The sequence below is a fragment of the Patagioenas fasciata genome, chromosome 8 (genome assembly GCF_037038585.1).
Source record: "Patagioenas fasciata isolate bPatFas1 chromosome 8, bPatFas1.hap1, whole genome shotgun sequence".
NCBI classification, from domain to species: Eukaryota; Metazoa; Chordata; class Aves; order Columbiformes; family Columbidae; genus Patagioenas; species Patagioenas fasciata.
Window position 1 is genome coordinate 34,497,399 of NC_092527.1, and position 14,193 is coordinate 34,511,591.

Consider the following 14,193-nt stretch of genomic DNA (forward strand, 5'->3'; position numbering starts at 1 on the left):
TTAGCACAAACCAGGAATCATGTAACCAGAAAATCTGTGTGTTACGGCACAAAACAATATTAAACCTTTAAGGTTCAAAATTATACACAGAATTTTTTAAACTGTATGTTAAAAACGCATGTTCAAAACCAAAATTGTTGAGCCTAAGTTCCCCAGGGCATTCACTGTTTGTGGATATTGGGTGTATCCCATAAGGCAAAACTGGGCTCAGTGTCTTGCACTAAAGCCTATCTACATTTGTACAACACCTACATTTACTATGTAGCTTTGATATACTGCGTGAAATTGTAGGATATTCCCTAAGAAGAAGCTCAAAATCATGTGTGGCATGTTGCCTAATACCCTTTTAAAGCCAAAAAACCACTGCAGATAGCTTGCTCACAAATAGTCAGCCAACTATTGCCCTTCACTTTTGAAGTCTTCCCTATGGACTTGAAGAAGTTTTCAAACAGCTCAGGAAAAAGGGCTAAAGACCAAAATAATGAAAACTGAGTCAAATGGGGCTAAGTATTTACAAATCCTAACTGCAGACTATTCACAAAAACTATGATTAGAAGGAATTTTGCATCCATTTCATCCACTCAGTTAAATTCTAATGCAGAAGTTCGTGATGCCTAAAACTCAGCTCAGAACACTGGCAACAATCATCTGTATCTCAATTTAATGAAGGGACAGTTATGTCCCAAATACAAAACTGCAATAAGAATTGGTCTTTAGAGGACGACTACAAAGCAGATTTGCTTCTCCATTCAGATGCTTCACCGTTTCAAAAATATCTTCGCTTTCCCCCACTTTCTGGGCAGTGAGGCAAACGCTGATCCCCATTTTTTCCTGCCCACCGTATGTTGGCTCCGCTCCACTCCAGCATTACCAGAAACCTTGTTGGAAGTTTCAGATATTTGCTGGGAGCTTTGCTGCATCTTATTGGAAGAGATAAGGCTATTGAATAATTAACAAAGATATCTTTCTCCCATAAGTTCATTAAGCATTAAGCTTATTATTTATATCACAATAGAGCTAAGATCTCCATTTGTGAGGCAGGATCCGACTGATAGGCATGAAAGCATTTGTCCCAGAGAACTTACATTCTCTGAACCAGAACATAATGTGCAAACCAGACAAGGACAAACATACAAAACAGTATTGTGAAACCTCCACGTGGACGCCGGCTGGTCGGGGAACAGCTGCCCCAAAGATGATTTATGCACATGTAACACCGGCCGATCTGAAAACCCTGCTCCACATCCTGGCTGTGCTGGGATGCCCTTAACTCACAAGGAGAGACTTCACAAAGAAAGGGGAGTTGACTTAACTTCCCCATCCTTCATTCCAAATCGCATCATCGCTGGGTATCTCCGCATATATAGAACAAGAATATATTTAGCTGAAGAAAAGGAAAATTAAAATCTCCACCATCATTTTAAAAGATCAATTTTTCAAATGAAGGTTCTTGCTAGGTGATTGTAATGCTTCCAGTTTCCTTTGGATAAAGAGCTTTTTCTTAACCATGTAGGAAGCCCACTTTTCACTTGAAATGCAATTTCTTAATTAGTTCATGCACATCACTCAAATAATCCAACCTTTCAGCAAAAAGGTAATCAGAAATAACACAAACTTACTTAGCAGCACCCAGACAAGGAACTAACAGACAAAGGGCTCAGGCTCGGGTAGAGAAATAACATTCTGATTACTGAAATGCTTCACTATGGAAATAGTGAAGTGGAATGCCTAAGGGAATAATCTATGTCTAAGAAAGAGGGAAATGTATTAAACTCTGTTCAAAGATGCACAGTCTTAGCAGAATTTCAAAGCTCACGCTACTCTTCCAAAGGTATCTAACCCCAACGTGGATGAAGAACAAAGATTTAGGCAGACTTTAGGTTCTTTATTTTCTAATTTTTATCCCTTTAGCATCGACAGGTAAGACTCGGGCAGTAGCACAGTACTCGGCACTGCATCATCTAAGCACCACATTATCTTCAATTCGAGTATAACCACAACATACTAGTAAGCTAGGGCAGTGCTATTTTTTCATTTTGCTGGTAGAGAACCAACCCTTCAAATTTACCCTGATACATAAAATGTGTAAAAAGACCAGAAAGCTACACTCAGAATTCCCACATTCAGGGAATTAACCACTGGATAATCCCTCCTATGACAACATGGAAACAATAAACCATGAATCCACAAACTACAAAATAACAATGACAATGACGACAAAAGACTCTGAAGTTTAACTTTGGCTTTAACTCTTTTTTTACCTGAAATTACAGTAAGAAATTAGGGGGAAAAAAAGGCCAAAACAAACCAAAACAAAAACAACACAAAAAACAAACCCAAAACCCATATAATATGAAGATTTTTCAAGGTGGCCTTCAGAAACAGCCCACTGAATATGCGATACAAAACGCTGAGGGCTGGTGAAATGAGGCTGTCATCTATGCAACAGAGATACAATAGGGGAGATCTTAATTAGAAGAACGTAAAATGGGGGGAGGGAGGGTAAGCATGGTACCCATCGCCAAACAGCCAAGTTGCAGTTTTGTGCATAGTTTAGAAACAACAGATTCCTGCACAAATGCTTCTCTGGAAAGACAATATGGACCATAACAATGAGAGGTGTGTTAGCATGGAACTAGAACACAATAGAACACAACAAAAAGTAGAAAGAGCTGAAGATATGTAACCATGATATTGTATACAAAAGACATTGCTTAAAACAGAAATAGTAGTTACCAGGATACCTGACTTAGAACTATTGATACTTCTTTATTGGGAGCAAAAGAAAATATCTTCCTGCCTTTGGCAGAACCTTGAAAACCCTGACCAGCCATCAACATCACACCCTTAGTCAGTGCTGTCCAGTTGTCCCCTGCTGCTGTGCTGCTCCACATCTGTCTCAGTCACTTTGCTTTACAGATCACATCTCATTTATCAACCTGTCATACCAAATAAAACAATAACAAAAAAAGAACACCACCCCTTTACTTTCCTGCAAAGCTGTTTGCAGGTATTTGGTCTTAGATTTCCTGCCGAATGCAATGAATGAATGAAAATCCCAAAGCTACTGGCATTGTGTGCATCTAGCAGTGTCTAACAAATAGGGTGGACTAAATTATGAATTATGATTACTCTGTAGAACCTGTATAATGAAAAAGATTGTCTTAGAAAATTAGAATTCGAAAGGAGTCACTGAAATGGTTCTTCGAGAAAACAGCTATAATTATTCCAGGTAGTATACGTGCAGTGAAAGAAATATATCCTTAATATAAATAAGGTAAATAAGTACCATGGACCCAAATAACATTAAACAAAAAAAGGAAAATTAATTATCCAGTCCTTTTCCTTCTGATTTTCATTGGTGTGCACCATAAAAGAGCATAACCACGTTCAGGTTCATGTTATTCAAGATGTTAACCCCTGCATATAGAGACATTTGATTTTCCTTGAAATCATCCGAGAAAAGCTGTCAATAAGCCTTTCTTTTATGTGAAGTAACAGACATCAGAAAACTGCATGTCAGTATTAATGCAGACATTCTAGTGGCCAGAAGGCTTCCTTTTACATTACATAAGCCAACCAAACCTGGTATACTTGCAGTATACTGAATTTCCTCACTTTCAACTTCCTTTATTTTAAGGAAAGCCTCCCCTAGTAATCTACTTGGAAGTAATCAAAGGAAACTGGAAACAATGTAGGATATAAAATAGATGCATAGTGGGAATACGATTCTCTTCTAAAAGAACTTGCATTTAAAAAAAATCCTTTCAGAAAAGGGCAAAGCATTCAAAAAAATTGATGTGTCTGATTCAGCCAGCAGGAGGACAAGGAAGCAATCTGGAACAGCTTACATTAATTAAAATTGACTCTCCAGTGCCAGCAAGAAAGACTTCTCTGTATCCAAGTCAACTTTTGGACAAAGCCAAAGCAGCAGCTGGCATATCTCTGAAGACAGAGGATGCTTCATTGGCACTCTTTTAATTTAGTTTTTCTGAACTTATAAACACATGCTGGTCTCACTTTTATTTGCCTTGGTTTGGCAAGTTTTTCTCTAAAATGATGAGAATCTCTATACTGTATCTTGCTACAGGTCTCTCTTCCTGAAGGAACAAGATGCACAGTGGCAGGTACTTGCAGATTTCAAAGCAGCGCGCTCTAAACTGTTAAGAGCTGGAGATCTCTTGTTGTGTGTATTGGTGAGGGAGTTTGCCTGGCAGGACACAATTCTAATTAAATAACAATAATAATAATTTAAAAATATCACAAGTAGCAGGGAAGATTGTTTTCTGTTCCTTGCTCCCAATGGCTGCAGCGTAGAACCCAAGAAGCAATTGAAGCAGAGACTCTGGCTGTCAGAAAATGACTCTCCAGCTCTTTTGCTCGCTCACCATCAGACGCCTCAAGTCCATCATTTGCAACGGGCAATTCTGGCACCCGAAGTCACAGAACTGGGAAGTGGCCACACTGCTGGATGAGTGCGCCACGTTTTGAGAACCAGATGTATTGTGATCCAGACAGTTGTACATCGAACACCAGTTGTTTGGGAACCGGTGCTGTGACAGGCCTAGAAAAAGAACATCGCTCCTGCCCAAGGGCCCCTTGCAGTTCCTTGCCAATTATACCTCCCAAATATCAGTAACTCACATACAATTTCCACATCATTCTTTTGTCTCAGGATTCTCTGGGTGCCTGAAGTACCTTATACATTTCTATTTTGGTTTGTAAGTCCTGTAAGGCTTTTTTCAGGTTCTTAAATTCTCCTTAACTGATTAGGCCTGTGCATTTTTAGCTCCAAATCTACAGTTACAGTGGAAAACTATCACTTAACAGAGAGAAAGGCATGATAGCAAAAAAAGTTCCTCATTTTCTGTTTTCTAAGTGTCTGATTACATATTCTCAGGCAAATCAGATAACCTGAGATTCACTCGACCCATCCACCAAGCACAAACAGTATCCAACCCTGCCTGTACATTGCACTTCAGAATCCCGGGATCTCAAGGCAAAGTCCCAATACAAAATCCACAGTGTCTCCCTGAAGGAAACCAACATTGGTGGAAAACTGCCCAGTATCACAAGGAAAACTGCAGCTATTCTGAATTACAGACCTATACTCGGTAAATCGTTACCGATTAGAGTGCTGAATACAATCCAGCAGTCAGAGAAAGAAACAGAAATCTCCCAAAATTTAAAAAGTTAACTACTAGAGACAGAGATTAATATTGGTAATTTACAAATGATCTTTTACAAACATTAAAACCCAACAGCTTCAGATTAATTCTAGAGGTATTACTCCCATTTTTACAGACAGCAGATCAGAAAAAGCCCTAAAGACTGAGAGATTTTCACAAAATCTTCAAGTGATTACACCAGATAGAAAAATAAAACCTCACACATTCTCACACACTTTTCTCAAATACTTGAAGTAAATTCACTATATCACCAATGTTCCTGCAAGTACTTTAAAATACTACCCAGACAGGATTAGAACAGTGTTTCACACATGAAGGTTGCATCTATCACTTACAAGCTTTTTTCCCTCCCAAACCTTTCTTCATTCTCTTTCCCATTAACTTGCTTTCTCCTTTTTTTATAATTGTTTCCTGAAGTTCTGATCACAGTATCATTGTATCAGTCCACTGGAGGCATAATCCTAGCAATATTCCTTTAAGGGATAATTTAATTAAACTGCTAAATAGTAGAAGAAAATTAATTTCCTCTTTCTCCTCTTTTGAATGCTTAAACCTGTGCAATTATACATGGAAAAAAAAATGAATTTATCAACTCTGAAACCTCAGATTCCATCAAGTACCTTTCCAGTACTTAAAAAGTACTCATCCCTTTCTAAAATCCAGTCATGAGAGAAAAGTCATGTGTTCATATTCAAATGTGTGTCACTTCTCATGAAGACAAATAAAAAAGAAAGAAAAAAATACAATTCCCAGAGAGAGCCCACATTTCTAAAGGTAAAGAAAAACAAAAGCCAATATATGGCATTAAGTTACTTCCAACCAAATGTTGATCAGCCTGTGAAAGCGAGAGGCTTCAGAAGGCAGATTCCATACTTACTGCTGGAGGAAGACAGTTCTTTTGGACTGGAGCACATGGGCTGAGCACACATCTGACACAGACAGTCCCTTCCATTAAAGGTAACTCGATCGCCTGGTGGAAACGGACGCCTGGAGAGTTAAAGAGAAAAACGTATTCTAGCAAAGGTTATGCCAGAAATTTTCCTCTGTTCCCCATGCCCTGATTTTGCTGCCTGCCCCCAGTGCAATCAATATTTTACACAAACTCGGGCCAAATAGTTTCTGCAATGTGGCCTTGGCAAAGCCAGACACTGGAAGAAACCCAATCCATGGATGCAAGTGGAGCAGAGGTTACGCTTGCCTTGTATTTTGGTTTAAAAAAGTTATCAGACATACTTTATCTAAGGAGTAGAGACAGTGAAATCCTTTTAAGACACAACAGCTACATTTATGATGGTCTCAGCATGATGTTGTGAGTAGCAAATGGTACAGAAAAGAGGTCAAAGGAAGAATCGGAACTGGCCTTGATGCCAGTGAAGGAATGTGGAACTAGTCACTCATTTCATCTGTACTCGGCAGTGAAATACATGACATTGCTGTTACTCTTATTTGGTGTGTAAAACAGAGGATGAACAACATTTTGTATGAGTATTTCACTAAAATAAGAAGGTTCAGTAACTCCAAATTTTTAGTAAGACCCACCTACACCACACCTTGCTCCAAATCTGTGCTTGACAAATGAACATCTGCTTGTTTCCACAAAATAAAATGTTTGAGGCATTGTTCTAGTTTCCTTTCACTGCCGTTCCTAAGTGGGCCATAAATAAACCAGCAGCAATACTGCATTTCATGAATCTATTACAATGACTCATCTTCTGTTCATTCAACATAAAAAGATTGATGGAAGTCAATGTACAGAAAATTAATGTCATGTTTCATACTGTGTCACCTACTTTCACACTGTTCTTGGGAAATAAAACTGGAACATACAAATCATATGATTACTGACGTGCAGGATATTCACACACTGTTTAAAACCAAATCGAAAAATGATCAAAATACTTTCAATACAAAAGGTCTTGAAAAAGGCACCAGGCTATAGAAAAAAGTTCTTAAACTACTTGTCAGAGAGAACTGTGAAAGATCAGGGTAGCACCCGGCAAGTCTGCCACACTAACAACCAGACACATCATATGATGGGATCTCCAACAAGGTACTATCCCAGAATGGAGATTCTTGCCTTTCCTGTTCACGTCATCCTCCTGCATTAAGTTTCAGATGAAGGAACAGGCCCTGTCTTTTTTACTCCTCCCTCTCTATTAAATCTACCTACATTGCTATTTGATGCTCCTTTACATTGCTATTTGATGCTCCTTATCTGCCCCTCAGGCATTATGCTGAAACTTATTGAAAAAAAAAGTTCTGTTTTACCTGTAGGGCTCAGAACTGCGGAAATTTACCACCTGATTGTCATCTTAATTCCAGCTTAGTAAGTATGCACATAACACAGGTGGCTTTCTGTAGAACCATCACGGCACCATAATATCACTTTCCTATTATGTCTACAAGATTGTTTTTACTACTATAAAAATGTGCCACTACTATAAAAACCTACAGAAGCTTTATTTCCCCTGGTGTATCCAAAATATTTCACTGATCACCATAGCAATAAGGTACATGCTAAGACAGCCTAAATTCTAGCATGGTCCCAGTGCCTAGAGCCAGCTAGGCATGGAGACTTTGGGCTGAGTTCAGGCTGCAAAGCTCAGCTGAGATTTTCAAGTACAGAACTGCTCAAATGAGCAGGCTATGAGAGAATGTGGAAGATTTACTCAGTAACCTCCTAAATTCTATATGAACGTCTTAGTGAGAGTTTAAACAAAAGCACAAGTTAAAAATGCCACCTTTTGTCCCATCCACATAGCCGCAGTCAACTACTTTTTATGCCCTATAGAACTGGTCTCTTACTGGGGACAAGAAATAGTATTCGGGAAGAGGAGGACCACAGCTGTCCCAAAGCCATGTGTTCTTGCATGATATGAAAATGAAGCTCCAGTATGTTTTCAATTGTTTAACAGTTCTTACAGCCCAAATTACTTGTCTGTTGTAGCATCCAGAACTTTGCTTTGCCTCATTTCTCCCACCAAGCTGGGCTGATCGCCTGAATCAACCCATGTCCATTATCTCAACAGGTAAACCTGATATTTAATTCTTTCATATGTGAGGCTAACTTTCTAAGAACAAGGAACTACATGTAACAGAGAAGCTGTGCCCCCAAATAAGTGAGTGGTATTTTGAAGACCCTCAAAGTCAGACTTGCAGCAGGTTTTTCTTACAGCCAAGTGCTTCCCCAATAGAAATATGTCTTGAGACTTGTGTCTCACAGCAACACCTTTCTCCCTATTTTCCTCGTGCTGGGTTCACGCCACATTAGTTGAAAGAGATGACTTACTTGCAAACGGTACAGGCAAAGCAGCTTGGATGGTAAGTCTTTCCCAGAGCTGTCACTACTTCACCTTCCACGAAGTCCCCACAACCGTTGCAGCGGGTCCCATACATGCGCTGGTAATCCAAGGTGCAGAGATATTCCCCATTCTTAATGAAAAAGCCTCCTTGTGCCAAGTCACAGCCACACACTGGAAGAAAAAAAAAAAACAACAACACAGCAATAGATTAGAGAAAATACACCTAAGGATGTCAGCAACAGCCTGCTGCCAACAAATGAGATGACCTTGGTGGTCTTACTCACTTCTACCACATTTTGGCTTTCTCCTCCTGTCACTACATGCTTTGGCATCCCAGGAGAGGGCTGGTATTCTCTGGCTACAAGAGAGCCTGTAATAAAGACTTTCCTTGGAGGAATCTACATAATAACAACTTTCAGGTGCTTGGTCCTCACCAAGACCTCAGTTACCTCCAGTCATCCACTTAATCATGTTATCAGAGTTATTTGTACCAATACAATCTTGCTTTCACTTCTGGGCCTGGAGGTGAGCAGAAAAGATCTGATTCCATAAATAGGACAGATTTTACTATTTTATACACCAGCATATGTTTTTCCTACAAGCATGTGCTTTATTTTAAGAAACTTACAAGGTGTTGCATCTTTTTGAAACAATGAATATTTTAGAAATGTTGCATGGTTCAGAGTAACTCCTCCAGTCCCCAGATAACACTAAGCTGCTCCACTGTTGCTGCATTAATACTTTTCATTTTGCTCTAAAAAGTATGATCTTTGAAATGTTCAGGTTGCTTTTACAGTTATAATTTAGACATAAATACTGGGAGAAAGCTGCAGAGAAGAGACTATCAAGCCACATCTCCACTATGTACACTTTATGATATATGAAGCCAAGCTATATAACAGTATATTGAATACTGAAGAGCGAACTAGGAATAAAGAGTTTTCCCCATCTGCATTCAGAACAAATTCATGTTCGAAGAGCTACTATTACCTTTGGGTGCCTCATCTGCACTGGTCCTGTGTCTTTTCTATACTAAATTCCCTGTACTTCATGGACTAGAGACACAACTCTAATATCTGGATATAGACTTGTGACCATGTACAACTTTATTGGGAAAAATCATTTTATCAGTAAAAAGGCAAAGGACCAGTCAAGGAGTCCTGTGACTTGGCAGTTTTTCACTGTTAGATGCTTATTCACCCAAACCAAAACACATCACAACCAGGTACCTGTTTTGCTTTAAGGAAACATTCACAGTGCTACATGGGCACTTCTGCTCGGGTTGGACAAAGGACTTGAACCTACTGCTGTCCAACAGTAGCACCAAAACCATTACGTGTTTCATGCAAGCTTTTAAACCTCCTCTTTATTCACCTCAGCGGGAAGGCACGAACAGGAGCTGCTAGATGAATTCTTAAACAAATAGATATAGGACCCTCCCAGGCCACTCCTACTGCATATTGCTGTATCTGTGTAATTCAGTAAGAGAAACTACTGCTCACAGTGGTCTGGGATGCTAGGTTAACTCTGCAAGAAATTCCATCTCATCCCTCTTCATACCATCCAAGTACATTCAGATCAAATATCAAAATATCAAATGTCAGAAATTCTGATTATTAAGGGGAAATAAATAACAAGCATTCTAGGTCCCTGCAGCTACAGAGTCCTTGAAAAATTAAAATATGAAATATAGAAAGATTATCAGGGAAACTAGGATCAATTCATCCCTCCACCACAAATTCCAAGCATGATGTTGTGCACGACATTAATTCTCTCCTATTCGATACCTGCCTTGAAAATCAAAATCAAAGGTGTTTGGGGCAGGGATTGCAAATCCTCCGTGTTTGCCTGTTGCCAAGGCTCAGAGGTCTAAGTAGTATTACTGTAACAATAATTAATAGAATAACAATAAACAGAAAGCACTAAAATACAGCTTAGAATTGAAGCAGTATCACTGCCAGCATTCTTTTGGTTTCACATTTCTGCATAGAACACTGTGAATATCTCATGTACAAACAAATTACATTTCACAGTGGCATTAAATCCACACGCAGTCAAAACTCAATAATGAGTGATTTCAGAGAATTACAGAGAACTATTGTTAAGGCTCTACTACAATGCCGCAAAATGCGTCAAGCTGGTTTTCAGGTACATCTCCTTCCAGTTTTTCCTTTTGATTTCCATTTTGTTTAAAATATTATTTTCAAACTAATGGTGCAATATCATGCAACTCTTATGCAGAAAATACTGTGACCTCTAGACCACACCACATTAGACTCTTCCTGGGCTGGGGACCATCTGGGCATTTTCCACTGCAGGCTCAGAGGTGAAACCTAAGCCTACCCTGTTTCCCTGAAAATAAGATCCACTCCAAAAATAAGCCATAGCATGATTTTTCAATATTTTTGAGGATGCTCAAAATATAAGTGCTACTCCAAAAAAAAAAAAAACTTCTAGCTACAGTTCATAAAAAAAGACAATTTAAATAGCGTGCAGGCTATACATGTAAAAAAGGCATCTTCTAGAGTGAAAATTAATATAAGACCCTGTCTTATTTTTTGGGCAACAGGGAACTTGCAATAGGTTTGCCTTTCTAAGTTACCTTTGGTGGATCCCTAGGATTAAATCACGGAGTAACTGAGAATCCTACTTTAATGCTTAAAAGTTGCTAGGGATTATTTCAATATTCAGACTGCTAGATCCTGGGTTTACAGTGTATAAACTGGAGTATTGTCGTGGTCAATAGTAGATACTTCAGAAGCTGCTACGTTTCATAAAGAGCTCTGGAGTACTCACATGTCTGTGCGAAAGTTTCCTCCTAACCTCCTTTAGTTTGTAATTTAACTTGAAGCTTTAACATCCAAATCAATATATAGAAATCATAGAACCATTTTGGTTGGAAGGGACCCTCAAGATCATTAATTCCAACCATAACCTAACTCTAGCACTAAACCATGTCCCTAAGAGCCTCATCGACACGTCTTTCAAACCCCTTCAGGGATGGTGACTCCACCACTGCCCTGGGCAGCCTGTTCCAGTGCTTCACAATCCTTTCCTTTTCCTAATATCCAATCTGAACGTTCTCTGGCATAACCTGAGGCCATATATTTCAGCTTCAAGCCAAAGGCACCGAGCATGCTGCTGGATCTGCCTCCGAAGCTGCATGTATGAACTCTCTGGTTCTGTACTATGGCCCCCAGGTCTACCAATGAGTCACCTTTTCAAAAATTCAGTCACGATGGCTCTCCTGGCCTGCCCAAGCAATGAGTCTAATAAGGTAGGATGATCAACAGCAACTTTCAATGCAACCTCAGTTCTAGTTGCTTCTGAAAATCCAGCTTCAACATATCATACAGAGGTCTGTGGTAGATCACTGCTTACAAAAAACCCACTGCAAACTCCATGCAAACCCTAAAGGGCTCATGCACTCACAGGTAAGATCTACCCCTTCTGCATGGCCACAGAGATTCAAGCCCAGTGACAAAAATGGGAAATAAAATTATTTGGCAAGTCTTGTAAATACAGTAATTACTATTATTAAAAAGAAGCTCCCTGTATCGCCCTTTTCTTTATGAAGTCTCTTGTCCACGCAGTAGCTCTTTGTCAATAACTCAGAATGAGTTAATTCTCTGATACAGGCAAGTCATGAATTCGGGCACAGGCAGAACTGCTTAAACCACCAGCAGCTCCATCATTTTTGGCCTTCTCACAGCACGAAGCACACACCAATCTGCAAGAATTTAAGACAAGTCCTGGCAATCCCACGTCACAACGGATTTTTGTGGACAATTGTGTTCCCATCACTAATCCCAGCTTTAAGCTCCACGGGCAGGCTGTTAACATCCGTGGTCGGAAAAACGCTGTTCCAGCTGCTCTTGCTGGGAGTCAGAGATCCAATCGGAAGGAATGAACATGACTGGATCCACACTTGGTGTGCAGTGTGCTGTTCAAACAAGGAATGGATTTAAATGGCTTGTTTTTCTATTTTCTTTTTACGACTGTGCAGAAGTCATGGTTCTGACAACAAAACCCCTCAAGCTTAAACACACTGCCTTGGCACACATGTTTATGACCACTGTAGTAATGCCACAGAAAAGATGGACCAGTTATGACTGTTTTTATTAAAAATAAGACCATCTGCCCAGCATCATTCAAAATGCACAAACAGCAGAGGCAATGAAGAGAAACCAGCTGTGATACAAATATCAAGTCATCAAATAAAAACAAATAGCAAAATGATGACAGTTAATAGGAAGCACTGAATGTTCTTTTGGGTTTTTTTCCTATGCTGATGAAAAAAAAAAAAATCACTTCAAAATTATTAATTAGTGGAGTCAATAGTGATGTACAAATGGTGCTTGAGAAAGCAAGAAGTGAGAGGTATTCCCTAAACATCCATCACATGGAAACAGTTCTACAGGAGTATAACATTTCTCCAAGACCTTTCCTGCTTGATACGATGGAAGAAATTATGTTTTACAGGACCAGAACCTTCTGAAACAGGAGACACTGGGAAGCATTTCTATTCCCTGAGGTACCAGAAGCATTGCAGGGGGGTGGAAATCAGCATTTTTATTTAAATAAGAAGCATTATCTTTGACAACGTGATCTTTCCTGTGTAACCTCATCAGGGTGTTCCTGCTCCGGCAGGGGGATTGGACTGGATGAGCTTTTGAGGTCCCTTCCAGTCCCTAACATTCTGTGATTCTACCTCCAAGGGACTGGGATCATTCTTAAGCTGAGTCACTTCCAAGCTTTAACGGGTACAATGAAAACTAAGAGATCCAATTTTTTTCTAACTGAACGGAAGTAGATTTGATCCTATTGAGCATTATGTAGGGTTTCCATAAGGGTATTGTCAGTGAGAGCTGAAAAAACAGGTCCTTAGTAAAATAACTCTGTGCTGATGTTAAGGAAAAATTGTTTCAACACTGAAGAAACAAACCCACACAAGGAGACTCTATGAGCATGGGCTCTCAGTTTGCAGAAGTGAATGGTATTCATTAGGAACACTCTAATGATCTGCTTTGTCACTGTGCATTAAATAAGGTGCAAATTCAATTTCCTGTTGGGGTTTTATTTCTTCCTTGTATTTCTAAGCTTCATAGAATAATGGTGCTGTTCTCAAGTGGGAAATATTCATACAACATTTACCTCTTAGGACATAATGGATTTCTTGTTAGAAGGTAGAAAGGAATTTGGCAATGTTTCCATTTATCATCTACATCTAAACAAATACACAGGAAAAGTTCTTTTCTTTTTTTTTATTCTGCCTGAGAGTTGAACAAATCCAGTATTGATGAAAGCAAGCTTCATGTTCTTATTAAAGTTTAAAGTTTCCACATTTCAAATGAACTAAGTCTTTCGCTGCCTTCCTTTTCCTCTTATCAGCACTTCTCTTGATGGCATAACCTCTGGTTCCTTAAGTCATTTAAAGAATGAACGTTCAAAGTACCATCAGAAGACCACATGAGAATGGTCAACCTCAGAAGCCACGCTGCAGAACTGTAGGAAGATTGACAGGCACCATTAAGAAATTGCATAAAGTTCTTTGCAAAAGCTGCAACAGAGATCCTGATAACTGTTTGTCACACTCCTGTCACAGCAGGTTGGGTTTATTTGCCACACACTGATGAGAGATGCATTTTGATTTAAGCTATTTGGAACCGTGTGCAGCACTCTCAGTGGTTCTGGAATCTCTT

General features: G+C 39.4%; 1 protein-coding gene across 12 annotated transcripts in view; it reads right to left on the reverse strand.

Annotated features, from left to right (window-relative positions):
• ABLIM1 (actin binding LIM protein 1) overlaps positions 1 to 14,193 on the reverse strand; it is a 196,473-nt gene that overhangs the window by 79,769 nt on the left and 102,511 nt on the right. For all 12 annotated transcript variants that reach the window (XM_071812181.1, XM_071812180.1, XM_065843401.2 and 9 more), the window contains exons 3-4: positions 8,479 to 8,662; positions 6,067 to 6,176 (exon numbers count right to left, since the gene is read on the reverse strand). In XM_071812181.1, coding sequence (XP_071668282.1) covers positions 6,067 to 6,176; positions 8,479 to 8,662 — 294 coding nt within the window. The remainder of the gene's footprint in view (positions 1 to 6,066; positions 6,177 to 8,478; positions 8,663 to 14,193) is intronic.